This window comes from Neocloeon triangulifer, unplaced genomic scaffold (genome assembly GCF_031216515.1).
Source record: "Neocloeon triangulifer isolate White Clay Creek 2 clone unplaced genomic scaffold, ASM3121651v1 ptg000012l, whole genome shotgun sequence".
Lineage (NCBI taxonomy): Eukaryota > Metazoa > Arthropoda > Insecta > Ephemeroptera > Baetidae > Neocloeon > Neocloeon triangulifer.
Window position 1 is genome coordinate 19,590,519 of NW_026775554.1, and position 27,875 is coordinate 19,618,393.

At 40.5% G+C, this 27,875-nt stretch overlaps 3 protein-coding genes across 3 annotated transcripts in view; all 3 read right to left on the bottom strand.

Moving 5' to 3' along the window:
• LOC132196423 (frequenin-1) overlaps positions 1-7,395 on the bottom strand; it is a 115,739-nt gene extending 108,344 nt beyond the window's left edge. The window contains exon 1 of the mRNA XM_059619057.1: positions 7,111-7,395. Coding sequence (XP_059475040.1) covers positions 7,111-7,174 — 64 coding nt within the window. The 5' untranslated portion in view covers positions 7,175-7,395. The remainder of the gene's footprint in view (positions 1-7,110) is intronic.
• A 512-nt stretch (positions 7,396-7,907) lies between these two features.
• On the bottom strand, positions 7,908-10,176 carry LOC132198070 (cytochrome P450 6a2-like). The gene is made up of 8 exons (XM_059621819.1): positions 9,773-10,176; positions 9,620-9,712; positions 9,372-9,569; positions 9,154-9,321; positions 8,885-9,098; positions 8,605-8,826; positions 8,252-8,500; positions 7,908-8,174 (listed from the first exon to the last, which is right to left on the bottom strand). The coding sequence occupies exons 1-8, from the start codon at positions 10,004-10,006 to the stop codon at positions 8,011-8,013; spliced, it is 1,542 nt and encodes a 513-aa protein (XP_059477802.1). The 5' UTR covers positions 10,007-10,176; the 3' UTR covers positions 7,908-8,010.
• A 158-nt stretch (positions 10,177-10,334) lies between these two features.
• Positions 10,335-27,843, bottom strand: LOC132198068 (baculoviral IAP repeat-containing protein 6). Its single transcript, XM_059621818.1, has 46 exons — positions 27,439-27,843; positions 27,023-27,204; positions 26,626-26,766; positions 26,307-26,572; positions 25,899-26,253; positions 25,692-25,839; positions 24,414-25,631; positions 24,281-24,354; positions 23,672-23,979; positions 23,383-23,591; positions 23,125-23,324; positions 22,847-23,076; positions 22,497-22,796; positions 22,048-22,442; positions 21,002-21,885; positions 20,664-20,867; positions 20,401-20,606; positions 20,114-20,337; positions 19,734-20,053; positions 19,450-19,683; positions 19,106-19,397; positions 18,876-19,053; positions 18,554-18,818; positions 18,353-18,492; positions 18,136-18,301; positions 17,612-18,085; positions 17,448-17,559; positions 16,660-17,394; positions 16,302-16,599; positions 15,989-16,251; positions 15,794-15,936; positions 15,598-15,734; positions 15,202-15,545; positions 14,979-15,144; positions 14,792-14,925; positions 14,502-14,735; positions 14,086-14,451; positions 13,787-14,004; positions 12,906-13,716; positions 12,583-12,781; positions 12,383-12,521; positions 12,192-12,324; positions 11,675-12,135; positions 11,426-11,614; positions 11,237-11,371; positions 10,335-11,108 (listed from the first exon to the last, which is right to left on the bottom strand). Exons 1-46 carry the CDS (start codon positions 27,614-27,616, stop codon positions 10,842-10,844), a joined length of 13,275 nt encoding a protein of 4,424 aa, XP_059477801.1. The 5' UTR covers positions 27,617-27,843; the 3' UTR covers positions 10,335-10,841.
• Positions 27,844-27,875: the final 32 nt, after the last annotated feature.

The window sequence follows — 27,875 nt, forward strand, 5'->3', positions numbered from 1 at the left end:
TCCTTGTTCAATATGTGCCCCAATGTGCCCATTGATAAACAACAAAGCTGGGGAAAAATAATAAAAAACGGCTTTTGTTTACACAGGGACCTGTAAAATATCATATGAAACATAATTATTTATTAATCGACTGCAAAACTGAGTAAATAATAAACAAATTTAAGTTTAAAGGACAAAAAAATTAAGAAAAAATTTGGAAAATTCCATTCATTGAGATAGATCTAAATAATGTGAAAGTATAAGAAACAAATTTTAATTAACATTTTACACTTTTTAATATTCCAAACGACAGCTTTGCAAAGAGATTTAAAATATGGCTCCAGATTGAAACATTTTGAAATGTAAAATTGTTAAAAACTCTTTGAATTATCGTTCGAATTGTAAAAACGTTTGACAGTATTTAAATAAAACTATTTGAATAACCGATTTCAAATAAACAATGATTAATAGTCAAACCCTTTATTTTTATTTCCCATGTGGCTAATTTAAATTTAAAATAATCTTGATATTTTTTTAGTTTTCGTGATTTTTAAGTAAATTATATTAAAAAAAGGAAATTAATTTGCTAAAAAAAAATAAAAAAAATATTCTGTATTTGAAATTAACAATTTTTTTAACTCTTCATAAAAGTATTTTATATTTTATTCTTCTTTAATTTGGACTCAAATAAGCAAAGAAATAAAAAATTCGTGACAGCGTGAATGTCTCTCTCTTGAAGCAGGCCTCTCAAACTCGGTCTGTCAGTGCCACTTTGGAAAGCGGCGCTGCACGGATTGCGCCCATAAAATTTTCCTCGCCAAGATAAATTGATATTCGACGAGCGCCTACGTTTTGCAGCGCCAGGCTTTTTGCCGCGCACATGTGTCATGCGGGCAGCATAACCACTCAACTCGCAGGCGTTCCCGCTCGGTCCGCGACGAAAAGCAGCAGCAGCTTTTCCACCGGAAATGATTTACGATTTCCTCTAAAGCCTCTCGGCTACTTTTTGATCAGCTCTGGAGAAAAAAAATGTCGCGCCTCTTGAACTCGATTTCAAATAAATTCACACCACAAAAGTGCCGCTTTTTATCTTTGATCTTCCCCCCATATAAAAAAAATGAAGTTATCAAGTTTTGGTTGCCTTTATTTCCTGTTTCGTCAATAGAATTCCCTGCGTGGTTTTTTTATTTGCTAGATAGAGGTGTAAATTGGAACCAACCATTTATTCCAGGAACGCCGAGCTTTCCGCGTCCCCTGCTCACGTTTGCTTTTTGTTACATAATCTGCAGTTCCATTAGCGCTCAAAAAGAGCTCCTTTTTGCGGCCTGAAAGCGGACGGCGCTCTCTGTTATGGAAAACCCGATGGGTTTGGAGTAGCAGAATAATACTAATGGTTAAATCTTTGTTTTCGTCCTGATCTGCAAAAAAATGGACTTTTAGTTGCAGAAAATAATGCTTTTGAATATAAAAAAAGACAAATCTGTTGGTAGATTTGAACAATCGGACACAAAATTTATCTCCGTCGTTGACGACCAAATTTCATTCATTATTATATTCATTTTTGTTCTCATTGTTTCTTACTGTGGAAAATTAAGAATTTATATTAATCAGTCTGATGTTACAGGAGACTATAATATTATAATTAACGGCAATTTTTTTATAAAACAATGTGACAAGAAAATATAATTTAACTTCTCACATAATTTCATGGAAAATAGCCTAAAAGCTGTCTTCTCTTTGACATTTAGAATTTGCCTTTGTTGCTTCCCTCTGCAGTAAATAGTTAATTGTATACGTAAACTATTCGACTTTATTATTTAGAAGTTGCGATTTAGACCTGCGTGATATCACCAGATAATTATGCAATCTAAAGTAAACCGGCATAGCCCAAAATTGATTAGCACAAAACAAAGCGGGCGGGGAAAATGCTCGTGATCAATTTAAATTCGCCGGTGGTTCGTCACAAAGCGGGCCGAAAATAACCCGTTGAACCGCAACACGGGTTGATTATGCAAATAGGGCGAACACGACCGCTTTTCAAACAATAAGAGCGATTGTGCAAAAGCAGCCGGCACAATTTTAATTGAGCCGAAGCGGTGCCAGCCGCAGCCAAAACAAACAAACAACAACCCCCGTTTCCGAACAGAGAAAAGATTCGGCGATTTTTATCCGCAGTGGTTCGGTGGGGGTAGCAATCGCGGTTTAATTCCCGTTCGCCGAACAGCACGCAACATTTGACTCGAAGGCCTGTTAATTGCTATGGCTGCAGTCTCGGATGCTTTAGATTCGGCGAATAAGAACAAATTTAAATGAACACACAAGTCCGCTCGAGCGCGCACTTGCGTAATTTTTCCATATCTCTCTCCCGCCCCGACTTTATGATTTCTCTTTTTATTTTTTGTGTTTGCTCCGTCGACGAGAATGGCGATGTTTGCGAAAGGTGGGCTGCGAAAAGAGCCCTGCTCAAATACACGCACGCCGTGTGCCTTTATATAAAATTTTTTCCACCTTGGCTTGAACAAAGAAACGGCGGCTGGTGAAACTTTCCTGGAAATTATGAGCGCCGGAATTTGTTTTATTGCCGACCTGCAGCTACACGCGAAACTCTCTCTTTCGCAGGCAACTTTTGTCCAAAGTAATTAGTTAGAAACGCTTCCCCCTAGTGAGTTTTAAGAAAGGGCTTAATTGTTTTCACAAATTAAAACATGACGTTCGTGCTTCATTGAAATATTTTTCGTTCATGATCATTATATTAGTGCAAAATAAAAAGAAATAAATAAAGAAAAGGTAATATATCTTAACATTAAGCCGATGTAGAGATTTCTTTACGCATTGGGCAGACGTAGAGAAACTAGTAATTTTATGGCGTGCGAGGCCAAGCTTGATGATTTTTTTCAATCAAACAACAATTAATCGTTGTCCTATACACTATTAAATTTTGCTAATAATTTATTTAATAAATCAATTAGCAAATTTTGATAAATAAATTTTAGCTCAGAATTTTTTGAATTTTTAAAATCTTTTTATGTCTATAATATTCTCATTCATTTTAAAATTTAGATTTTTACTCTTAAATTATGCAATTGAAGGTATTTTGAATTTATTTGCTAAATAATAAAATTGATTATCAAAACTTGCAAACAATAATTTAAGCTCATTAAATTATTTTTTTAAATATTTTTCAAGTAGTTTCATACATTGCCTTTTTGTATATGTTTATTTTATTTCATAGTTTTCCTTTTTCAATTTCCATCTCAATTTTTTTCAAATATATAATTTATTATTCAAATTATTGTTGATAAAAAACAAACAATATTCCTTTTTCGGTCCATGGAAAGTCTCAGCTCCGGAAACACCTCTGGCACATGTGCTCGCTCATTCTCTAATCTGGTCTTAAAGGCTGAATTTTTCCACATCGACTGGCGCCGTGTTTAATGCTAATTTGTACCACTGAGATAACAATGCTTTCTATCACGCCTCATTTATTATTCAGGGCTGCAACTCCGCAGCTTAAATTGTCCCCTTGCTCAGTTTGCTGCTTTTTTCTCCCACGTGTGTGTAATTTGCCGCATGCGATTGAAAGCAGCAAAGTGGTTAAATATTCATCCTAATTACGCCGAGCTGCATGAAAAATTAATTAGCGGAATAATTTGACGTCAAATATTAAACTTTTATCCAGATCTACACAAAAGTTGAAAATCCAAAACATGCCACCGTGCGTATTTTCTTATATTGAAATACCACACGTAATTTTCAAAAAAAGAACGTGATTTTTTTATTCAAAACTTTCAAAAGAGTTTTTATGAACACTGTATGGTCTAAAGCGAAACATCAGTAACATGAGGAGAGAGTTTCGCAAGTTATATTTTCAGCACAGGCTAATTATCGCTAATTATAGCTAATGTTTCGTTGGCTGCTAATTAATTGGCCTCTGCTTGCGTTGTGTGCAAACTGCTTGAATTAATCCGTTTGAGTAGCAGACAGACTCGGCAATAGCAATTATGAGACTTGCAATTAGTAACGTTGAAGCAGTTATTCTCAAAATAACATCCTCAGAATCTACAGATTTAAAGATATTTATATAAAAACAAAATTTATGATTTTCATGGAATTCCGGTTGATTCAATTATTGTTTTTATTGATAGCGGCTGATAATTTCTTCGAAAAATGATTATAGATAGTTTTTTTTTTAAATATCTTCTCTTAATTTTGGAATTTAATTTAAATCTTAATTACTTTTTCTTCAATTAAAAATCAAAATTTTGTGATAATAATGTGTTTTAATTAATTTTAATACCACCTGTTTCGCAGTTCAGGCAGTTTTGTATTTTTATTGAAATAACTACGAAAAAAGAGAATTTGAACATAGACTTATTGTATTTCAACAAAACCTGTAGCTTCAAATTTCGATTCTGCTGATTGGATTCGGGAGAAACACGATTGTCAATTACTTTCCAATGTGCCAAACCGAACAAAAGCGTCATGTTGACGTCGTGCGTGCGAAGCTTCGGCAGCGACAAGTAATTTGATTTTCCATTATTTGGAGAAGTTTTCTCTCTCTCAGCTGCCGTCGACCGAGGAGGCTGCTAATGACATCACTCGGACTGCATATTGCCCTTACATGCGCGCGTCTAACGTTCTTCGTGGGAGAGGCACAAAGTGAAATTCAATTACCTCGACTAGAGAGAGACCCCTAATGATAAATCTCCGCTCCGGCGCCTGGCCCGAGTCTTTCCAATTAGTTAAAAGTTGCAAAAAAAAGGATGTTGAATGTAACAGACAAAGTTTCTTGCAAGGGGTGCTTGTTTAATCCTATTATGTTTGTTGAAATCAAGACAAGTGGTCTTAAATTTCATGTTTACTCCAATTATTCACTACTCACCAAGAGAGAAAAATAAAAATAGAGTTTGGAAATGAGCGGAATTATATTTATGATTTTTTTGTATTCATCTAAAATTTAGTTCAACTATGTCAAAATTAATACAAAATAAATTGATATAAAATTAGGTTGATTCTAAAATGTAATTATGTTGATTTTAATATTTAAAAAAAATTAATTGGAATCAAAAATTAAAAAAATGAAAAAAACAAATATTTATGTTTTTTCTCCATCTCAACTTAGGCTATAGTAATTCTAATATAAATTTTTGGCAAAATAAGCAAAAATGTTGTTGTGTGTAACCTTTGCCATAATTTTAATGGTTGTAAAGATATGTATAAGCTAAAATGGAAGATCAAATGGCGCAAAGCTTAATAATTTTTTAACAATTAATAGTTTTCCGCAGCATTTCTTATTTTTTACATTGCTGTAGGTTGTAAGTAATTTTTTCCGTGCATCTACGTACTGTAAATATGTTTAAGCTTTATAGAATTTTAAAATGGTTTTCTTTAAAATTCATCAAATTTTTCCGAAAAAAAAATGCTATTAGCCGTAGGGTTAAAAAATTTCACCGTATTTGGTCTTGTCTTGGCTGTTTTTTTTTTCTACAATATTCGCCAATTTTTGGGGTCAAATTTATTCAATTTAAATTTGTATTTTTTATTTTTTAGTACAAATTGCATTTGAATTTAATAATGCTCATTTGATAATTTCAGACAGTGAAGAACAGGCAAAAAAATCTTACAAGTAATTAGAATGATTCTAATTTACAAACTACAATTTGCAACCAGATATTTTTTTTTAGATTCTGCAGAAAATGAGAAACCCCCACGAGTTTTTGTGACATTCGAGATTCCTAAAGCTGGGAAGGCTCAAATTTTCGCTCAATTTCGGGCATATTCTCAAATAACAACGTCACCGAAGAGAAATGCAAATAAAACGCACACGCGCGCGCTCACACTTCTCGTCGGCTCACATTTCCCGCGTTTTAAATAAAGGCGGAATTCTCTGAAAACACACAGTCATCATCTGGAGAGAAAGAGGGAAATTTCATGCAAATTGGCTCCTTGGCATATTCTTGCTCGCTCTGTGAAATGTCAATGATATTCAAATTAGAGGGGTACGTATTTCTGCTCTCTCTGTTATTTTGGTTCGCGGCTAAAAACGTAGATTGTTTCAACTCGATCGCGTGCGCTGGACTGGAAAAACTACATAAAAACCAGAAAGTAAACGTCGCCGCCACACTCCATAACTATAAAACTCGTAACTTTTGTTCACGGCCTTCAAATCAATGCACTAAAAATAAAAGCCTCTAACATAATAACTCGTCAAATTCCTCTAAAAATATATCCCTCTGCAGGTATGAGAATTTGCTTGGAATTCTGCTTCCAATTCACGATGAAAGAGAAAGGAATTTTAATAATTCATGTATGGGTTGGAATTCTGTATTGAGAGAGGACGTAAATTTCATTTAAAATTTAAACACAATTTACAATTTTAGACTTACTAAATTAAAGCATTTTGACTCAGATTTTTAAAGTTACATTCTTTTAATAGATTATCAATTTTTTTTATATTATCGACAAAATTGTAATAATTTTAACTTTACCACTTTTTCATTGTTTCGGTTTCGCTTTTAATGAGTAAATTATAAAGTAAAACGTGTGTAATATTTGAGGCAAATTAAACGCCCGAAATTAACCGGTAAAGTTGACTCTCGGTAAAACGAATTTCGATCAGTTCCAATTTAACCCGTTGAGCACACGCACGATGGTTGGATTAATTGCGAATTTCGCAGAATAATAATAAATTGATCGCGATTCATGTATCCAAGCGTGACCGAAACCACATTCATGTGACGTCAAAAGCCGTTTTAAATGTAGCAAAATAATCTCGCGTTATTATTCGAACAGAGTGTAGCACGGGATTATTTCGGAGCGCGTGAAACTTGGTTGACGTCAAATTGGGCCACGCTTCATTGATACTCAAGGGCACCTTTTGATCGTCGCGGTTAAAAAATATTCAATGATAATTTCATATCAGCAGCGAGGGAGACAATAATTATTCAAACAATATGCACTTGTTTGACTTATACTTTAGATAAAAAAAAAACATACACACTCAAATGCTGATAAAATTTCCAAAATAGAATAAATTCAATATTATTTTTTTCTAAATTGTTGCTACTAAAAATATTTAAATTTTTACAGATTTTTGTAAATTTCTGAAGAAAAAAATAAATTGGTACTTACAGTAGGTCTCGGACGTGAGTCTGTCGATGGTGTCCTGTTTTAGTTTGGAGTTTTTCTTGCCCATTTTCGGTCCTGTGTCCCCTCTGGTGTGTTTTGGGTTCTTCTGCTTCTTTACTTTCAGAACGCGAGCGAGCACTGAATGAAAAGCGGCCGGCTTTTGAAAGTTCTTTTGCTTCTTTTTAATAGGAGTGCGAATAAACAGCGAGCGACGAAACGAATCGACCGACTTGACGAGCACCACTGACTGCCGCTCGGTCTCACTCCATGGTCTGCACGTGTTGGCCTCGTCCGGGACACTGACACGCCTCGGCCGCCGCCCGCACGAAGGCAGCACCCGAAAGCAACACCTCGCCTGCGCCTTTCCATCTGGTTGCCTCCCGCACCGCACAATACTCACGCCAACTTTTCGGCACCAAAAAATGTATTATGCACTTGTAAAGTTGAAAAATTTTTATTTTTATTTTTGTTTATAAAACCGGTGATAATTTTCAGCAATACAAAAATTGATTAAACAAATTTATATAAAATGATAGAAAAAAAATAAATTTTAAAATATTGTAAATAAATATGTACATCTTATATGTTGATCTGAAGAATTAAGGTAATAGGATTAAAAATAAAAGTGCTGATAATTTTAGATATTCTTCCTAAAAGACAACCATGTCACTTAAAAATACCAATTTTGTTTAATTGTTATATTTGTGCATATTTTCCTGTTATTTAAACAATTGTATTTATTTTTGCGTTCTTTTGTAAAATATATTTTTTGAATTTTATAAAAAAAAAATTGGTTGAAATCAGTTGAAATAATATATTGTTTGAAAAAATATCAAAAGATTGGACCAACAACCACATAATTATTCCTGATTTGGAAAAAATTTTAAAGAGAATTTATAAAACTCAAATTGATTTCAATTGAATGAAGATATCGTTTGTGGCTGACAGAAGGAACAGCTTGGGGTCCCAAACAGGCGGGTATGCAGTTTTCGGGCTTTCCAATATTTCAAAGTGGCGCAGAATCGAGTACAGACCAAGTTTCGACTGCATTTTAGCAAAACGCATTCCTATTAAATAGAAAGAAATAAAATGTAACAATTTTAAAAATTATTAGATAATAATTTAAAAAAGTATATTTTTTTACCAATACACTGGCGCGGTCCTTCTCCAAACGGCATGTAGACAAAGTTGTTTTTCAGCAAATTCTCGTCCTCGTACCGGTCAGGGTAAAAGTCTCTCGGATTTTCAAAGTACTTGGGGTCGTTTTGCATAGCCCAAGTGGGAATCACCACCAAAGTACCCTTCTCCATCAAGGTCTTTGTGCCGGGAATGACATAGTTTTTTGTGCACACTCTGTTCATGATGGGCAGAGGAGGAAACATGCGAAGTGCCTCTGAAAAAAAAGAAAAATTTGAGCTTTTTTGACAAATATATTATCACAATTTGCGCTTAACTTTTATTATACCGATATTTAAAATAAATTAGTGCTTTAAATACCTTGAATAATCCAATCAAGATATGTCATTTCCTGCAGCGCTTGATAACTCAATTTTCCACCATGCCTGGACAAAACTTCTTCAATGTTATCCCGAGCTCTTTGCTGAACGTCTGGGTGCCGAGCCATTTCCATTATACCAAAGGTCAGCATCGAAGAGGACGTTTCGAAGCCAGCAATGAAGAAAACAACCGCTTGGGCCACAATGTCGTCGTCGGTCAGATCTGTCAAAATTTTTACATGCACTGTTCAAAAACCTCAATTTATTAGCTAAGCTTGTACTTTCAATGGAGCTTGGTTCATGCGTTTCCAACTCCTCCGTTTCGCCCTCTTCTACAGCAACTTTTCCGTGCTCCTTGAGCTGAATTAGAAGTTGCATGAAATCCTTCCGCGTGTTTCCACTCTTTTTCCTCTGGTCAATAATGTCTTTAACCAACTTGCGGAAGAATTGAGTCACTTCCATAGGGAAAAAGGTAAACCTAAAAAATTTTGTAACCTGTTTTGAGGGAAAAAAATTAATCTGTAATCAATAAGTAATAAAAAATTTATACTTTGGGCAGGAAGAAAATGCACGCATTTTTTAAGCCCTGAATCAAGTCGATATCAAAAATCTTCCTTCCCATGACTCTGAATTTATCCTCTGGATTTTTAATTGAGTCCACTGGCAGCCCAAAGGCACAAGAACCTATTATATCTGTTGTGTATCTTGCCAGTAAATCCTAGACGTAATAAATTTTTATATAGTACTTTATAATATAAATATTTTTACTTTAATATTAATATTCTCTCTCTGGTGGTCGCGCATATAATTTTCAAAGTTTTTGGCGCAAGTTTCAACGAGAGGGAATAATCCTTTTATCTTTCCAGAGGTGAAGGTCGGCGACAGTTTGCTTCTCATATCCTTCCACTTCTGGCCTTCCATGTTGAATAAATTTCTCGACTGCATTGGGTCAACTTCTTCATCAATCTTTAAAAATTAGTTTTAATAGATTTTATCTCTACAGTCAAATCTCATACCTCAAAACCATGATCGACAAAATGTGAGAAATCCTTAATCATGATACTTCTTACAAGCTCTGGATCCGTCACAATAAGTCCAGGGGAATTACTCTAGAATAATATAAAATGTAATATTAAAAAAAAAATTTTCTTTGGAAATTTTATTAATACCTGGAAGTATCCGACAAATTGATGATCACCCTTGTACTTGTCATACATGCGCCAGAAGAACTGTCCCATGTGCTCACGCAGGGTCAATACAGACCATATCGAGCCCAAGAAGGGCACAGGTGGGATGAACTCGATCTCCCTATCCTTCCAATAGTTGAAATTGCGAGTGGCCCAGTGGTAAATAAGAGCTACGAAGAGCACCGCAAGGGCAACCGTAAGCATAATCGGGTCCATGGTCCGGCTTCTTGATCTTCACGCACGAATGATCAAGAACAAGACTCTTGTTTTGTCAGACTGACCCCTTCATATACGGACCCCAGATAATAAAAAATAAAGCAATTAAAAAGAGATAAGATAGCTTCCTACTTTAAAACAAACTTGCTGTACCACACAACTGGAATGATGCTTTTATAATGCGCAGTTTGGGAGACCTTCTATAGTAATGCGCACAGCTGTGAAATGACCAGGCATATATTTTATCTTCAAAAACAACCTGAGGGGACTGCACAAGGTCGCCGAAGTAACGCCTATAATAATTTTAAGGAAGCAGGTGTTTTGAACTTGATTAAAAAAGTTGATTATGATTTGTTAAACAAAAGTAATTTTATTCTTACAGTGGAGGTAAGATTTTATTTACAACACAACAGTAATCCTTACATCAGTATGCAAATCATCAACTCTGCAGACATTTGTCCAATCTTGGATCTAAGTTTATAAATATTTGCAGCCGAGATGATGAATCTTAATCTTTTCTGTCATCTTTTAATAACAACCATCAATTGATCAAAAACAGATTTCTCTAAACGCGGAAACAATGATGAGGGGCAAAGAGTTGCAATGAAAACTTTACTCATAACTGTTCGTAAAAATAAGACATCAGTCTGTCAAGAGCCTTGGCACTTGAATTGCAAGAAAAAAATCAGTGGCTACTTAAAGTGAACGGGCGACCTGCGACTTCCTATTTACGTTGGCAGGCTCTTGACCATCATACACATTTGTATATTGTGAGGAAATGCATTTAACTTAAGCCGGCGGTTTTATTGGAAATTGTAAGAACAATACGACTAACTCAGACATGCTGCACCAACTCGGGGTCGTAGACCGAGTTGGGCATCAAGGACTGCTCTCCAGTGGGTGTTGGAGGGTTCGAGGGTGTGGGAGTCGAAGGGGTGGTTGGCTCACCAGGGAGTGGTTCCATTGTGCTCTCCTTTGAAGTTGAGGGGCTGCAGCTGATTGCCTGCTGCTGGTGCTGCTGCTCCATGGCCAGGGCCAAATCTTCCAGTCCAGCAGGCGCTTTCAAGTTTGCCAGTTCCTCCTTCAGTTGACGGTAGTGTCTCTGCAAAATTAAAAAAAAAATTTGTCTTTAGTTATGAAAAGAAAATATATTTTAATAAAAAATTAAAATTTAAAAAATAATATGAAGTGATAATTGTAATTGTTTTAAATTATATTTTTCCTACACACCTTGAGTGAAACGGAGTTGACCGAGATTGCTCTCCCTGTTCTCCTGTCACTGCTCTGACTGTCCAGTTCTTTGATCCATCCATCAATTTGTTGCTCGATTTCGTGACGTTTGAACCAGAAATGATTGTGAACCACCTATATTTTTTAATAAGCTTATTGAAATAATTATAATATTTTTTTTGTATTTACCTCTTTAAAGCAAGGACTTGGCTGTCTCAGTTGCTCCAACATGGCCCATCGGACCGTCGCTTGGTAGATGTTCGAGTTGTACTCTCGGGAGCTGTGGGTGCCTGAAGGTGTGCCTCTTGACCTTTCATACCCTGGCTCATTGAAGTAGGGTTCTGGTACAAGAATCAGTGACTGAATGGAGACTAGAACCTGTTAAATTCAAAGAGTTTTTAATTAAACGCTCTGCTGCAAAAGAACAGATTTTTTTACCTGAAGGAAGCTTGAAGTGTGGGCGTTCCATTTTTCCTCAGGTCTGCCATGCCAGGTGTTGAGCACACTGAGGCAGACCTTGCCGTCATTGTACAAGTTAGGGTTGAACCTCACAGTTTGGTGGCCTGTGGTTTGTAAGTTGATGAGCATTGGTGATGACGGGTAGTCTGGTGGAAAGAAAACGTCAAACTCGAAGCATCCATTGGCATAGGGCGTCTCGGCAGGGCCGGTGATCAGGACTTTCATAATGTCCATTCGGTCTGTGTCGCAACGGACAAAAACAGAGCTGCTGTAAGACAACGGTAGAGAGGTGGACAGCGTCACTGTTTCCTGGGCCAATCTTTTCACTCTTGACGGCAGAGATCTGTCTCCAGCAGCTCGCATGTTTGGCTCAAAGTGGTAAGCGACAACAAATCGGAAGCCGTTTGCTTCTTCATTTTCCGTAATCATCTCGAATGAGTCTAATTTTACGTATTAAAAGTTAAATTTGTTACAGTAATATAAAATGTATACTAACCAAATCTCAATCTTCTCATGATTTCCAGGTATTTTTCTTCCAAAGACACTTGGAGTGGTTTTTCCATGCTTCCAATGTCACTCTGGCTGCCACTTCCAAAATCATCTTCGATAACCAGCCTTTCAGTAGCAAGCTGGAAATAAATAAATTTATTAATTGCATGCTCTAAATTGTTTTTTTTTTTCAAATACCTGGACCAAATTGGCAGTTTCTTGAATGTCTGGAATCAACTGGGCAAGACCCTCCTCGTCTTGTTGGTCTGTTTCATCCTCCTGCTGTTTCAAGTTTGCAAAAGCATGCTTTCTAGTTTTGCTAGCCTTTTTGGGTTTCCTGTTGTACACAAAAAATAAAAATGAAAGTTTCGGAGGCATTTTAAATGTAAAGAACTTACACTCCTTTCAGTCTTGAGGCATAAGTGTCCACACAGGACTTCATTTTGGTCAAAAGGCACACTACTGAGAGATCTTCCATGCGACCGCTCGAGGTTGGAGAGGGTAGCAACAAGTTGGCCAGCTGAGGACTGAATGCCATTGCCCTCAGTAGCTGGAGTACAGCCGTGTACAGCGGAATGTGGCGCGCCATGTCCAATACTAAAGGGGGAAATTATTTTGTTAAATTTTGAGTAATATTTTCATATTTTGAACATTGATTTGACTACTTATAAAAATTTCACCAAATTTAATACATATTTTCTATAAAAAAAATGTAAGTTACCTGAATCATTTCTCAGGTAAGAAGAAACAGCCGGAAGCAGACAGGACTGGCTGAGCAGCATTGGAAAAGAGGCTGGCAAAGGTGATCTCTCCTTGCTCTCAGTTTCTCCCTCACTGCTGCTTTCATCTTCAGAGTAAAAGTGCGCCGGCACTGCACCAAGTGGGTTGATGAAACTCGCCAGCACTTGCAACAGGACAGTGACGTACTCCTCCTCTCCCTTCTGCCTCTGCAAGGCCTGTTCCACATTCCACGACTGTTGAGTGCTGCCTGTTCCAAACCCTGTTCCCTTGGCCCAGTACAGGTGACTCTTGTCATCAGGGGCCTTTTTTGATCTCCGATCGGCACCGTTGGAGGGCTTTGAGGACTCGGACTGGACGGGGCTTTTGGTGCCAGTGTGGTGTGTGAAGTGGGCCAGGCAGTTGAGCAGAAGATGAATGGCGCCATGTTCCAAAGTTGCTGCTCGCAGCAAAAGGCCGTCGTCGGAATTCAGAGGCGTCGAGTCGAACAATTCTCTCAGCACTTGGAAGGGTAGAGTTGGCAGGGAAGGCGCCACCGAAGAATTGAAAATTTCTCCTCCCTCACCGTCGTCAGAAACGCCTAATACCAGACGCAGCAGACACTGCGCCTTCTTCCTGTCTCTCAAGAGGACTTCTGCATAGCCAGGGAGGCGCAGGAAGAGTCCAAATGCAACTAGAGAATGGGGAGGCACTGAGGGTGTAACCAAAGGATGAACATTGCCAGTTTTTGGTGCAGATGTTGAAATGGGAAGAGGTTCCTCCAAATCCTGAGAAAATTCATTAAGCGAATATGACTAAAATTTAAATGAATTTATTTTGGCATGAAATGATCTTTAAATAAATAAATATTTATCCTCAACATACGTCTAAGAAGTCTTCGGAAACCTCAACCTTGACCCAATCAGCGTCTACTGGGTCTGGAGATGGATTTTTAGCAACTTCTGGAGGCTGAATTTTCAGCGCTTGTGGGTAAACCAAGGGCAGGTGTTTGGCCAAAAGCGCCAATCCTCCCATCTGGGCAAAAACTTGCAGAGGTGTAGAAATTGTTTGATATGGTGCTGCAAAGTCCATTTTCTCAGCATCTAGAAATGAAGAAAATCAATATGGAAAATTTAATGAATTATTGATAAAAAAAATAATGAAGCTTAAGAGCTTAGTCCCACCTGTATTTAGGTAATTCAAGGTCAAAGTCAAGCCAGGAGAGCTCAGTGAGTGGCCGCTCAATCTCAAGGCGGCCAGAAGGTTGGACATTGTCAGGTGGACGGGCAGGGTTTGGTTGGGCCACGCTCTGTGGTGCAAGCAGTAGCAATTGGCTGCCAGCATGGCCGAGCCTGCTAGAACGCTGGCCTGACTCGATGCAGCTGCTGAACTTGCATTTCTTGCATCCTTGGCCCTCTTGTCCTGGGCAGTGACGCCAGCAGCAACAGACATTTGGTCAGGGTAGCTCATGTTTGGGTCACAGTAGCTCACTTTCAAATCCTGGCTGGCCTCGGCTTTTGGGTCTGACGAAGGAACAACTGAAGCTGGAACTAAAATTTTTCATAAGTAAAGTGGATTTAGATTATAAATTAAAATTTACTTGTCATTAGTTTCAAGATGTCGGCACATGTTGACTGCGAGCGCAGCATCAGCAACTGATTTTGATGGCCGGTGCCATGACGAGGATGACGCGATGCTTGCCGGGTTGCATTCACCGGACATTGGTTCAAGGTGCAGTCTGCTTTGATGGAGACCAAGATTTTCTCGCTCTCCAGCAAGAGCTGCAGGATCAGTCTTCTGGTAAATCCAGACAGTCCATGCAAAAATTTGAGATCTGTAAATACATTGAATGATTATTTATTTTGATTTGTCACAAATTATGATAATTACTTTGACTAGAACTTTGCTGGCGTCGAATCACTTCGCAGAGAACTGAACAGAGCAGGTGTTGATTTTCTGGGTGGAATGTGGTGCACTGTGACAGGAACATGACAGTGGCAGACTGAACGTTGGCATGTGCTTCCCTAAATTGATAACATAATTATACAGGATAAAGTTTTGTTGAAAGGTAACATACGAGAGCTTGCTGCTCTCAGGTTGCCGTTCGTTGCACAGTTTCAAAAGCAGGGGAAGCCAAAATTCTGAGCCTTCGGGAGATCCGAGCCAGTCTCTAATTTTTCCTTCACAGCAGATGTCAGCGAAAAACTTAAGAACAACTGCAACTCCTTCAGTTGAAAGTACACCTGTACATACAAAAATAAATTTTGCGGAAATTAAAACATGGTTTTAAGTATGCATACCATGGCTGCAGAAGAGCTTTTGATTTTTTCTGGAAGCTTTTTCAGCCTGATTTCCGTGGCACCAGTCAAGGATGCATTTGGTCAAGAAGATGGGCAGCTTAGAGTTGAGGAATCTGTCTACAGCCATTGGAGACTGACAAGCCATGGCAATAGTCAGAAGCTGTCCTTCAGTCAAAATTGTGTCTCTTGTGACATTTCTTGATTCCAAAGACTCAATTCCAATCTTGGTGAGCAGATCAGAGAAAATCTGTGGGGAGATGTAGCAGAGCGAGCAGATAACACAGTCAACTGCTCTCTTTAAAGCCCCGCTCTCAGGTAGTTTGGCTGACCACTCGTACAAAATACTGCAAGCAATATTAATGATTACAAAAAACTTAATTGTTTTCTATTACAAACCTTGGTAATTCGCCTGTGATTAAAGCAGGAAGGTCATACGAAACTTCTTTTTCCTTGCTAGCCCATAAAATTGCAGCACTTGCATGAATGTAGACTCCCGATGGATAGCATTTATCACAGTTTTCACTCGAAGATTGCTATAATTTAAAAACTCTTGTCAGAACAAGTTTTTACTTTAATTTTCTATAAAACTGACTTTAATATTGCTCTCTGCTATGTCTTTCAGCCATGTTAGTAAGGCTGCTACTCTGAGGTGCGTGCTGCTATCCTGAGTGAGACACAAGTGAGCAAGCAACTCCACCACGGACTGGTGCGATGAGTCTCCTTCTGTCAAAAATCCTTAAAATCTTCAATGAGAACCAGAACCTAATGAAGTCGAAACTAGACCTACCTTGCATTTCACTTGCTCTTGTGTGATGGAGCAACAAATTGATTTCTTTTAAACCAAGTTCCGAATTGTGCAAGCCGAGGTAGAGTAGGACTCTTTCCAGACTAGGTGAAAGGGAGGCAGGAGGTGGCACAAACAGAAGTGCACAGCATGCATCCAGCAACTCCTCCTCACTTTCAGCAGCCGCAGCAACAACTTCTTTAAGCATCGGCGAGCTTGGTGGAGACATCACCATTGTGAAGTACAGCAAACGGAGCCAGCCGAAGCTAATTTAAGGAAATTTTAATTACAATTAATTTTTTTCTATATAATTTACCTAGTCTTTGTGAGTGTTTCCTCGTCCTTTTGGTCATTGTTGGTGGTCATCACATTTCCTTTGGTCACCGTGAAGTTGTCTCCAAATGAGGTCGAGCCCAACAGACGAATCTGAGAGAGGCCAATATTCGAAGAGTCTTTGGGCTTGTATAGACGGATAAGCACGGATCCGGCAACTTCAGGTACAGGGAGTCGCAGACTCACAAAGGTGAGGCAACTTGTGTTGATTGGCGAGCAGACTGGGAAGAAGGCCGAGCCCGGCTCTCTCGCTATCTCAATTGCAACGGCCGATGGGCAAGCTGTATAAATCAAGCGAATTAAATTAATATAAAATAAAAAAATCAATGAAGTTTACGCACTTGCTAAAGATGTGAGATGTGGCAGCATTTGAATTTCTTTTAGTAGCACTGAACAAGGCAGATTGATGGTAAGGTCAACCCAGTGCTCATCGGGGTAGAAGTGGTATGACCAGGCAGGTGTCCTAGCACGTCGATGTGGAGGTGACGCTTGGAGCAAACTGTCTGCTGGCTGAGTGGTCAAGTTGCTTGAGGAAATCACGCCCAGCGGAGCAAAGTTCAACATGCCATTGACAGATTCAAGCTGAGTGGCGCCTTTCTTGCTCGGTGCCACCGGAGTATTACGGTACAAGTGCTGCATGACCATCGAGACCAGGCTAGGTTGCGTGTTGATCACAGACGAGCAGCTACGTACAAGATTCTGGCACACAATTTTGATGCCACCCATCTTGATGAACAACCCAAGGCACTTTTCGACCGAGACAAGTTTGAGGATGAACCAGAGAAGAGCCTCCGAGAGTTGCAAAACAGCTCCACTGAAGGAGGACTTCATGTAGTTCAAAAGTGGTTTCATGATAAGCTCAGGTTTGGATGTGTTTTTTGCCAGGGTGATGAGCAGGTTGAGCACTGCGTCACCTGCTGATTCGCTACTGGCGTCATTGCCCATGTTGACCAAAGAGTCAGGCATGGTTAGCAAAGAGAGGTCTATGTTAGGAGCAAAAGCCAAGGCCATGGTGTTGATGTTGCAGTTGGCCAAAGCCGTCATCAGTCTCATGATGCTTGCTTCGTCCTCAAGAACTGGAAAAATGCACAAGAAATTTTTTAATTTCAATATTAAATTTTTAACTCACTTGAATCAATTTGGCTTGTTGCTTTGACGGGAGACTCGACTTTAGAGCTTTCCTTTTCCTCGTCAGATTTGCTGCTCAAGCCGTCTCTATTTGCACTGTCATGTTTGCAACCCTACAAGAATTTGTCATTAAATTTTTCTCAACGTACCATATATCATTATTACAGTGGTTGAAAGAATGAGTTTTGTTGTCAGGGTGAGTAAGTTGCACTCCAATGCATTTTTATTTGCCCTTTTATTAACTGGTGGCTCTGTTCCGAGCACTGAGGAAAACAAACTGCCGAAACACCTTGATGCGGAGTTTGCATTTGGAGAGTCATGAGAGGACTTGCGACACTCAACATTTTGCGTGTTTTGGAAAGTCCAGTAGACCAGTCTGCTGACAGATTCGCAGAGGTTCTTTAGCATAGCCAAGTTGACTGTTTCGTAGTTGAGTTTGAGAAGAAACTCGAGAAGGGTGCACTGAGCGTCAAGTGGTCCGTGCTTCAACTCAATGGCTCCGTGTGGAGACACAAGTTCCAAAAGGAGCTTCAGCATTTCCTCTTTCATTGTGGATGAGCTGGAGAAGTCCTCGATTTCAGACAAGGTCAGCAATCGCACCAAGAGCTGGTTCAGATTTTGACACACCATAGAGCCAGCCTGAAAAAGAAGCTTAGAATTTGGATCCGTTTTTATTTCTTAGTTCTTACATGGTCAACTGCTCCATCTCCCGAGAGGAATCTCCGCAGCATTCTGATGAAATTTGGGTCCTCAATAACATAGCTAACTTTCCAGTCATCAGTCTTTGGCTGATTTGAGGTAAGGGTAAGGCATTGGAAGGCCAAAGCCCAGGTACAAAGAGAAACATTTGGACTCCTATTAAAAAAAATCAAGATTGAAGTTTGAGGATAATTTGATTTCTGTTACCAAACAAGAGCAGACATCAGTCCGACAACAGCAGGACGGTTCAACTGGAGAATGGGAATGGCAGTTGAATCAAAAGTGGGACTCTGTTGCGCCAGCGTGTGCCACAACTGCAGAGTTTGTTCCAGACTTACAGACTGCGGCTGCAGGTAGGAATTTTATTTAAATGCTTTAATTTAATTTATTTTTGTATAAATAACTAACCTGAAGTTGAAGGTCACAGAATATTCTTTCAAAACAACTAGACATCATTGTTTCACTGTTGCTACTTCCACCGAGGCTTATGTTGTCTGGGCACATTGGCACTAGGGAATTGTCCCAACTGCCAGCAGTCTGTATGTGTTTTGTTTGTTGGAGAGACGACAAAATGCTTGCTGACAAATTGTGGGTGTTTTGTGTTGACAGCCTCCTCAGAATCACCTCTGAATTCCACTCAAAACCAAACTCCAGTCTGGCATCCATAGCAGTACTAATTCTTAACAAATAATTTCACTCCTTAAGGTTTAATTAATTTTTGTCCACTCACGTTGAAGACATGCTTGGTACCGTACGCTGAGTACTTCCTTTACGACTCAGCAAGTATTTGCCACGAATCCAAATATCCTCCAGAGTGTCATCTAGCTCACTATCCTCGGACTCCAGCAGAGATGGCATTTTCATGTTGTCGAGAGGTTTCGTTGGTTCCGCACTTGACCCAGTTACTACTAAAAAATTTAAATTTAAAACCTGTAATGTAAAACTTGATTATTGTCTCACCACTGTCATCTTGACTTTCTCCTTCCATTGTGGCCTCGCTCTGGGGGGCTTCGAGACTGTCATCACTCGGACTGGCATCTCTACTTTTCATCTCAAGACCAGAAGGTCTTGCTTCCAAGAGATCCTGAAGGAGGCACGAAATGGCGTGAGACACCCAAGGTCCTCCCCAGAGAGACCGAGAGCCACCTTCACACTTCACAGCCAATTGAACAAATTGCAGGAGTTCGTCATCGGTCATAAGCATGTTCAGGGTGATTGAGGGTCGAGCACAACTTATTATGCCAGAGAGGACCTATTCAATTTCAATTTTAATTAAGAGTTAAATTTTTATAAGGTTTAGATACCTTGCAGGCCAGGAGGAAGAGGTCAGAATTGCAAGTGAAGTCCATGTTTAAAATCAAGGACACCAGTCCTCGAGCGACCGGGAGGCTGAGCGCTTGAGGCAAAAGGCCAATGTAAGGATAAGACTCTGTTGGATCTTCGGAAATTCTTGAGCATCCTGCTCCTCCCAAACTGCTGCCAGCCTCTGAAGAGCCCCGTTCCATCCTCCAAGCTTGGGACATTTCCCTCCATCGCTGCTGCCAAAATTTGTTAATATACCAATATTAATGAGCAGAAAATGATTTACTTTCAAAGTGTGTTGTTGGACAGTCTTTTTCAAAAATTGCTCCTGCGCTTTGAGAGCAGCTTCCAATTTGCTAGACAATGTAGCCGCTTGCGTCGAAAGTGCCGAGAGAGCTTGAGTGGACGACTGGTACGCTTTCTTAGCAGCTTCAAGTTCTTTTAACTGCTGCGAGTGGTGCATGAGGCGTTTCTGAAGTTTCCTACTGTAGCATCTGCTGGACGAAGATTTGTTCCAGCTGGCCAGGTGTTTCTGCATGGCTTCGTAGCCTTGAATGAAAGTCCAGCGGTTGCTGCCACCAGGATTGGCTCCAGCACTGCTTGCACCTGACAAAGAAAAGCATTTTGCATAACTATCTCAGATTTACTGCATTGAAATAGAAGTACCTTGATCTGATTTGTCCTCGGGAAGACAGACGTCTAAACAGGAAGATAAATAAAGCAGAAGCCATCCAATGAGTGACAAATCCAGTTGCGCTTTTTTGTATCCTTTAGCTTCGTGAATGGGTTTCAAAAGTTTTCCCAGAGCTAGCAAAACACTTTCCAAAACACTACTCTTTGGTGAGCTGAGGAGGGACTTTCTTCCCAAATAAGTGAGCAGCATGAATACCCTGTTAGTAAATAAATGAATGATAAATTTAAAAAAAAAGATAATAGGTTAATTTTAACATTACCTGTCCAATGGAAAAATTGAAGCAAGGGGCCCTGATCCGAAAAGCTGAACAAGGCTGTCAGCCAAAAAATCTCCCCACCATGGCTGCAGGCCGCATCCCCTGACAAGAAGGGAGCATGCCGCAAGTTGGGTGTGTGACTCTGTTCCCACACAGAGAGGTTGAAACAGGTCTAAACACGACTTTTGGTTCAGTTGGAGGGCAAGACCCTGGAAAAAAAAGAAAAAATCAATTTCGGGAATTTGAATTTAAGAAGAATAATTTACCCTATTTGATCCTGACTCATGGGCGATTCCTAACAAAGTGTCTAAAAGGCAGTCTGACATGATTCTTAACTTGTCAGTGCAGGCCTCACTAAGAACCTGCTGCGCTTTGCTGTCCAAATAGCGGGGCTCCATGGAGGCAGCTGATCTCAGTCTGCTGAGGACGTGCCTCACAATACTCAGTTGTCTTTGAAAAGCAATACATTCCTAAAGAGAATAAAAAAGTTATGATTTGTTCGAGATTGAAACAATTTAAATTTTTCAACTGAAGTATGTAATGATTTAAAAATTGATACTTATTTTAAATAATAAGTATTAACTTTTAATTAGATGATGATTACCTGATAAGCGTTGATGATCTTTTGTTCGTCAAGGTGCTCCATCGAGTTAGCAACCGTTGGTCTCAAGAAGTTGTAAAGGTGAGAAATGCTAGACTGTTCTACCTGCAAGTAGGGTGCCAGGAGTCCTTTCAATTTGGCCGAAGCCAAACTGTGTCGGCACTGCGCGTCTTCAATAAGCGCTTGCAAAATCGCTTGGTAGTGCTTGTGCAGCTGGTCATCATTCTTGACACTTTCATCACAGTTCTCAAGAGGAACTAACACCATGTGTCCATAAAATTGACCTACGGGAATTCTGCAGCGGGCAGTGCTCATTCCATACCTCCCGATTGTGGTCACCTTCAGGTAGCGGCACAGGGGCTGCGGCTGCAAATCACTCAGGGTGAGAGATTTGGTGCCGATGTCGGAGGCCACCACTAAACGCTGACCATCAGTCTCCTCAGCACTGACCCAGTAGTCAATGGACAGAGACACCAGGTCAGGACACGCAGGGATGAAGAGATCGGTCAGGGCAACTGTGGCGCCAAAGTCGAGCACCACAAAGCGTCTGGCGCCCGAGTGCATCCGCTCAATGACCAGTGTTTGCTGTGTGGGTGGTGACAGCAACTGCTGCCATGGGAGCATGGCCAGATTTCCAATCGAGTTTTCTTCGTCCGACTGGTGCATATCCGAGAAGGAAAAGCCTTCAGATTCCCACACACTGTTCATGTACATGCCGTCTGAAGAGGGAAGCGCTTCCAATTTGGTGCCGTCGCTTGCAGCATGGCAAGTGAAGTGCAAAGGTTGAGTTTCAAGGAGGCCGCGCATTTGATTCTCGGATATCATACTTGCTCCTATGTTGGTACCAGTGAACATATTTTTCAGCTCAGAAAAGCCATTGCTTGGTGCTGAAAATTATAAATTGTTCATAATAAGGCAACAATATATAAAATAAAGTCCGTTATACAGGACTGGAAAAGTTTAAAGTTATAAAATAACAATTTAACAAAATATGATAGTGACAATTTCAAAAGTGCCTCTGACACAAACAAAAATTAATTTCTACTCACCCATATTCTGATAGGTGTTCATGCTAGCCTCTCCAGAAACAATTGTGGCATAAGACAAGGGGATAGATGAAGATTTGCACTGCTGTAGTGGAAGTTCAGCGTCGAAAATCTGAGGTTCCAGAGGCAATCCATAAAGACCGAACCTTGTTCTGAGCAACATGTGTTCTGGGCTGCTCCTTGAACTAAGCTCCGTTGCAACTTGCTGCAGAAGGGTCATGCACTTTTGACCAGTGGTGGTTGGGTTTAGCAGCGCCTTGCGACTGAGCATCATGAAAAACCAGTGCAGTGCACCGGACGACTGAGCTCTTGGAACCATAGGCAGTGCATTCAGCAAAGCATTCAGAAGGGTGTTGTCAAAGGTGGGAGATGGAGAGTCCATTGCATTTTTCAAACCCCTATAAATAAGAGATTGAGTACTATACCTTAACATGCCACTCAAATGTTCTTACTCGCTGCAAATTACGCAGAGTTTTGCAAATTTGTGGGCCAGACTTCTATTTGAAAGTAAGAGACAGTTGAGGACAAGAGATTCCATGTTTTTCTCAATAAGCTGGACCAACTCCACCTGACTGGCTTGGTGATCAATTTGTGGGCCTCTGTATCGTGCTAGTTTCACTGAGCAAATCCAGATTAGAATGTCTAGGGCTATGCTTTGTGTCATGGAGTTGTTCTCCGGCCCTTGCAGGCAGGCAGCTCCAATCAGCCTTTCGATGAAAGATAAAGACTCGACCATTCCCTTTCTTTGGGACCTATTAAATTAGAATTAGCATTAAGATATTCACATGTTTTTAAACCTTACCTCTCATTTGGAATTGATGTTCTGCAGGATCTTCTAATCGTAATTGAAATTTCATGCAAGTAATCACAACCCTTCATTTCCTTTTTGCTCTGAGAGCTGCTACTTGGTCTTGGTGGTGCTTGTGTGTAGCTGAGGTCAATCTTTTGGTCTGCATTTAGTAGTTGCTCCTTGATTCCCTTCAGTTCCGTCCGGCCCCTCTTCAGCGCGGCTCTGTCATCCTTTTTTGAACTCTGTTAAGTACAAATAAGTCCAAGATGTAGTAACTTTATTAAACATACCATTGATTTATCACTAGGTGCAAATATGGCTTTGATATGAATGAGTAAGGTACGACTGCGGGTGACGAGCAGTGCAGGACTTGTGAGCGTCACAATGCCGCTTAATCCACTCAAGTCCAGGGAGGACATCATATTAACAGGACCACACAAAACTTCCGTGTTGTGCTCACTTGAGTACTCCTCACTTGTGACAGGATTGCCTATTATAAAAACCAATATTGATGAATGAAATATTAAATAAACACAAACTTGACATACCAGAAAATTTAAAATTGATTCCATCATCGACAGCTCGACTACCGGGTTTATCTTTCTTGCCGATTCCCGAAGAGTTAAGTTTGAGGAGAGTGACTTGGATTTCAGTAGCCATTGAAGGCAGAGAGTGGAGGGAGAATTTAACATCTACGTGGCCTACGCAACAACTCCGAGGCAAGGTGAGCTCAAAAACATGCTCATCCCATGTTGAGCTGCAAGTTCAAAAAAGTTATTTTAATACTTTTGCTCAAGATACATAAAATAAAAACATTGACTGGATAAATAAATTTACTTTTCATGCTGAAGTCTCCAGGTCCTAGTATGGTGCAGTTCTTCGCCCCCCTGCTGTAGGTGTTGTGGGTGGCGTCTCTGCTTCTGCGCCTGCATCATTTCACTCCAGCAGGCTGGTGCATTTGCAGTAAAACAAGGAGTCAAGTTGACGCACTTTGTCAGCTGCTGCATTGTTCGCAGACTACTCAGGGTGGTGGGCTGATATGCTAGAAGATCCACTGCAGAGGAGGTCCCAGGCATTGCAGAGTCCACGGCGTCTACTTTTGAAGAATTCAGGTACAGGATTTGGTCAGACTCTTCTTCGATAGGCTAAAATTTGAATCGATATTAAATCCATGGTGTCTGAATCAGGGCCGAAATGGCACTGAAAATTTTACTGGGCGATTTCAAAATAGGCAGCCCACGCAAACAAATAATTGAACTGTTGGTAGCATATTTTGCTCTATTTTTAGGTCAATTTTAATTCTTACGAGTGTGGAAGAAATAGTTATCAATTGAATACATTATGCAAAATAATTTTATGTCTCAAAAACCCAAACCCAAATTTAGATCCCAACACCATGACAAATTGCAAAATGTTTAGAAAAAAAATATTTATATGTAAATTTACCTCTGCTCCAGGCACAGCCAAAGTGAAGAAGTGCAACTTTCCAGCGTCCGAGCACAAACACAATTGCTCCAGGCCTGGAATAAAAAAGTTATAAATAAACTTCAATCACTTAAAAAAAATTCGTAGTTCTTACTATTGCAGTAGGTGGCAGAGACGAATTTTGCGTTCATCTGAGATGGTTTTGCTGTGGCAACCGTGCTTAGAGAGGCAATGTCCAACACTCGAACAGCGCCGTCTCTGCACACGATGGCTGCCAGACCTTGCGGTTCTTTGCTTTTGAGATCACCGTCCCCTTCTTTCTCACTACATGGGAGCAGCAAAGTTTGCATAGAACTTGATGACAAAAACCTCCAAAGCAGAGGCTGCTCGACCACTACTCTGTCTGTTCCGTCAAGGGCATACAGAAGAACGGCGCCAAAGGGCTGCTGCTCAACAGCGGTGTCAGGTTGTTCCTGAGCTTTGGGCATCTCTTCCAACTTCTTCACATCCTTTCCGAGTAGAATTTCTCCAAAGTGGTTGCTCTTGTCGTCAGATTCAAAGTCGATGTGTTTGTATGCAATGGTCTGACTGGTGTCAAAGACAATTGACCCTCCCTTACCCACAATGGCAGCCCATGTGTTCTTGTCTGCCTCTCCACCCAACATAGAGTGAATCGAGTTCTGAATTGAATTGATAAGCTGACACTCTTCGACGCCTTGATAGTCTGCCGAGGCCACAGCCTCCTTGGCCTGGGGCACTCCCAAGGTCACCAGGAGGTGGTTTCCGTCACGGGTTGGCTGGACACTGGTCACCACCATGCTTTTTCGCACCTTTTCTGGTAGTTCGATGCACTGGAGCAGAACAGGCTCTAAAGTTTCGTCAGGTATGTCCATTGGGCGTTGGATGCTAGGCAGACAATTGTCGGAAACAAACTTGACTGCTGAGGTGTTCGGCGGAGGGTGCAGTTCTACTGGGTCTTCAATGCTGTCCGCATCAGCACTGCTGTCTTCAATAACAGGCACACCAAAGTTTTCATACAAAATGTGATTTAGGAAGGTTGAGTCGGTGTACAAATCCTGTCGACTGCTTTTGTTCTTTTTAGCGTCCTTGTTGTTTTTGTTGTTGTCCGACTGCTTCTGTTCTGAGTAGTGCAGGTCGTAAACTAACAGATATGCGCAAGCATCTTCCTTGCCTTCTTCTTCAAAACTGGACGCCTGGTTTGCGTAATTCATTGCTTGCACCATAGAGGATGAGGTCCCCTCACCATGATGCATGAGAGCGCCAACCACAAGGCATGAACTCGATTTGCTCAGTTTTTCCCTTTCTAGAGCGGCTATGCAAAGAGCAGTTACTTCTGCCTCAATGGAAGTAGCTGAAATAATAAAAAATTAATTAATTTCTAAAAATTATATTTAAAAGTAAATCAACCCACCTTCACTGCTAACTATGTTTTCTTGATCACAGAGTTCACTTTTCTCAGTCCATGCCTCTTTCAATTTAGGAGTTGATGTTGCCAATTTGTATCTCACTGCTTCCTGAATCACTTCGTGCTTTGCATTCACACTAAAGCTAGCTTCCTCCTATAACCAAAAAAATAAAATATTAATGAAATTCAACAACCCCTATGGACAGTTCAAACCTTGAGCTTTCGGGCTACATTCCAAATTGTGATCTGTCCCTGCTTGGAGCTAGTAGCGATCAAGTCCCTGGCTGAAGATGGACCAACATGCTCAACCGGCAAAGAGGCTGAACTGGATGAGACTTTCACTGCTGGCTGCGTGGCATATGAAATTGAAAGAGGAACGTTCTGTGTGGGCTCTCCTTTGACAAAAGGACACGAAGGCGAGTGCCTCTCGTGCTCAGACCAAGGTTCGTCCGTCGGCTCCCAACAAACCAGACACACATTGCAAGTGAAACACAATGCACGGTCATCACCCATCTTGTTTGGTTGGTGGTAAAACCCTGCCTGGGCCATTTGTTCTGGCAATGCCCATCTGAAAAGATTTTCAGTTAATATAACTAATTGTTAATTTTGTTTAAAACTTACTTGTAATTCATGTGAGGCCATTTGGAGAAAGTGGCCCTGCGAGCAGCTTCGCTGAACATGAGCGCTCGGTAGGGCGTCGAAGAACCCTCACTCGTGCCCAGCAACGAGAAGGCCTCCTGGTGCGCCAGGGTGCTCAGTCTTTCACAAAGGGCAGAGGCCACCGTCATGGCAGGCACTTGCCGACCCTGCCGTTTCAATTCCTGAGCGAGACCAGAACAGACTAGCCACAGAGACCCGGCAGGCATTTCCAGACTGATGAATCTCCACTGGAAATTTTTTACATAAGCATTTTTTTCCAGATCCACAAATTTTTTTTTACTTTTGCCGCCTTGCTGCTGGGGAGCTGCTGGTTTTGTGACTGGTGGAACTGCGACGAGAGTTGTTGGGTGACTTCGTGGATGAACTGATCTGCCCCAGGCAGCTCAGACATTTGTGTCAGGGCCTTGTGAAGAATGAGGGCCTGAAATATAATTAATGTTACCAAATGCGAGTAAAACCAAGGAACAACATATTTGTAAAAAAGTTAATTTTTTTACAGATAAAAACAAGGAAAACATCTAGAACAAAGTTTTTTTGCAACAATTTTTTATTTTTATTAAAAAACTTCCTCCTTTGCCTTAAAAGCTTTAGGATTTTCTACATACATATTGTGATTTCATTTACTAATTATCAATTTATTTACAGGTAAATACGGGTAAATAATTAAGAAAGCAAACCTCAGATAGTGGTAGCTCCACTCGAACTTTTTGTTGCGTTTGGATGACAGGTGGCTGCAGAATACTGTCCAGCAGCAGAACACCACTATAATCACTGCGGAGGCCGACATTGCAGCCATCGGTGAGCAGCAGCTTGTCGTGCCCTGAGAGATACGCGCCCTGAAGACAACTCGTAGACGAACCTGCAATTTGATATTTTTGTTGTCACTTTTGCTCGGGTTTCAGAGGCACGCCCCTTTTGCAGAAAAAACTTTGATTTTCGAGGCCAAGGACCGTTCGAAAAATTATCAAAAATTAGCACAAGGTCAATTGTGACAATCCGAATTTGAATCCGATCCAGGTCGGCAAATCGAGCATTGAATAAAATTGTGCAAAGGGGTTGACGGCCTTTGGGTGTCAAAACGTGTGCGCCTCACCCGTGTAGCAACTGCGGTGCAGGATGGCCCCTGTGTTGACGTCGATGACGAAAACCTCGTGCGAGTTGGACACCAGAAGGATGACGTTAAGGTTGGGGTGGTAAATAATGGCCTTGGGGTCGGTGTGCACGTTGAGACAGCCGTCTTCGCACATCGACCACTGTTCTTCATCAGCCATTTTGCACCGAGAATATTTTCCAATTAGTCACGTGACCTATGCCAAGGAAACCGATCCGGGCTGATATTTTGCCATCGCGGTGCCGCCCGCAGGCTCAAACTTTCCAGGGACACTTCCCGGACACGTCGGCCTCCACCTGACCGCAGGTTAACTTTGATTAAAGGTGAGAACGCCTGAAATTGAACGAGAAACTGTCAGCTTAAGTGATCTCCGGTTGTTTTTATTTTCACAATACTAGTTCCTTCGGCTCTCGCCCGCA

Bases quoted from the DNA above. Each gene is read 5' to 3' on its own strand.
- LOC132198068 (XM_059621818.1), bottom strand. From the start codon at position 27,616: ATGGCTGATGAAGAACAGTGGTCGATGTGCGAAGACGGCTGTCTCAAC. The intron at 22,797-22,846 runs GTAAGGTTTAAA...CTAATTTAATAG, and splicing joins ACATCAATTCCAAATGAGAG to GTCCCAAAGAAAGGGAATGG. The intron at 14,452-14,501 runs GTAAATTTTAAT...GAAAAATTTTAG, and splicing joins CATCTTGAAACTAATGACAA to TTCCAGCTTCAGTTGTTCCT.
- LOC132198070 (XM_059621819.1), bottom strand. From the start codon at position 10,006: ATGGACCCGATTATGCTTACGGTTGCCCTTGCGGTGCTCTTCGTAGCT. The intron at 9,099-9,153 runs GTATAAATTTTT...CCCTCAAAACAG, and splicing joins GCATTTTCTTCCTGCCCAAA to GTTACAAAATTTTTTAGGTT. The intron at 8,501-8,604 runs GTATTTAAAGCA...CTTTTTTTTCAG, and splicing joins TCTTGATTGGATTATTCAAG to AGGCACTTCGCATGTTTCCT.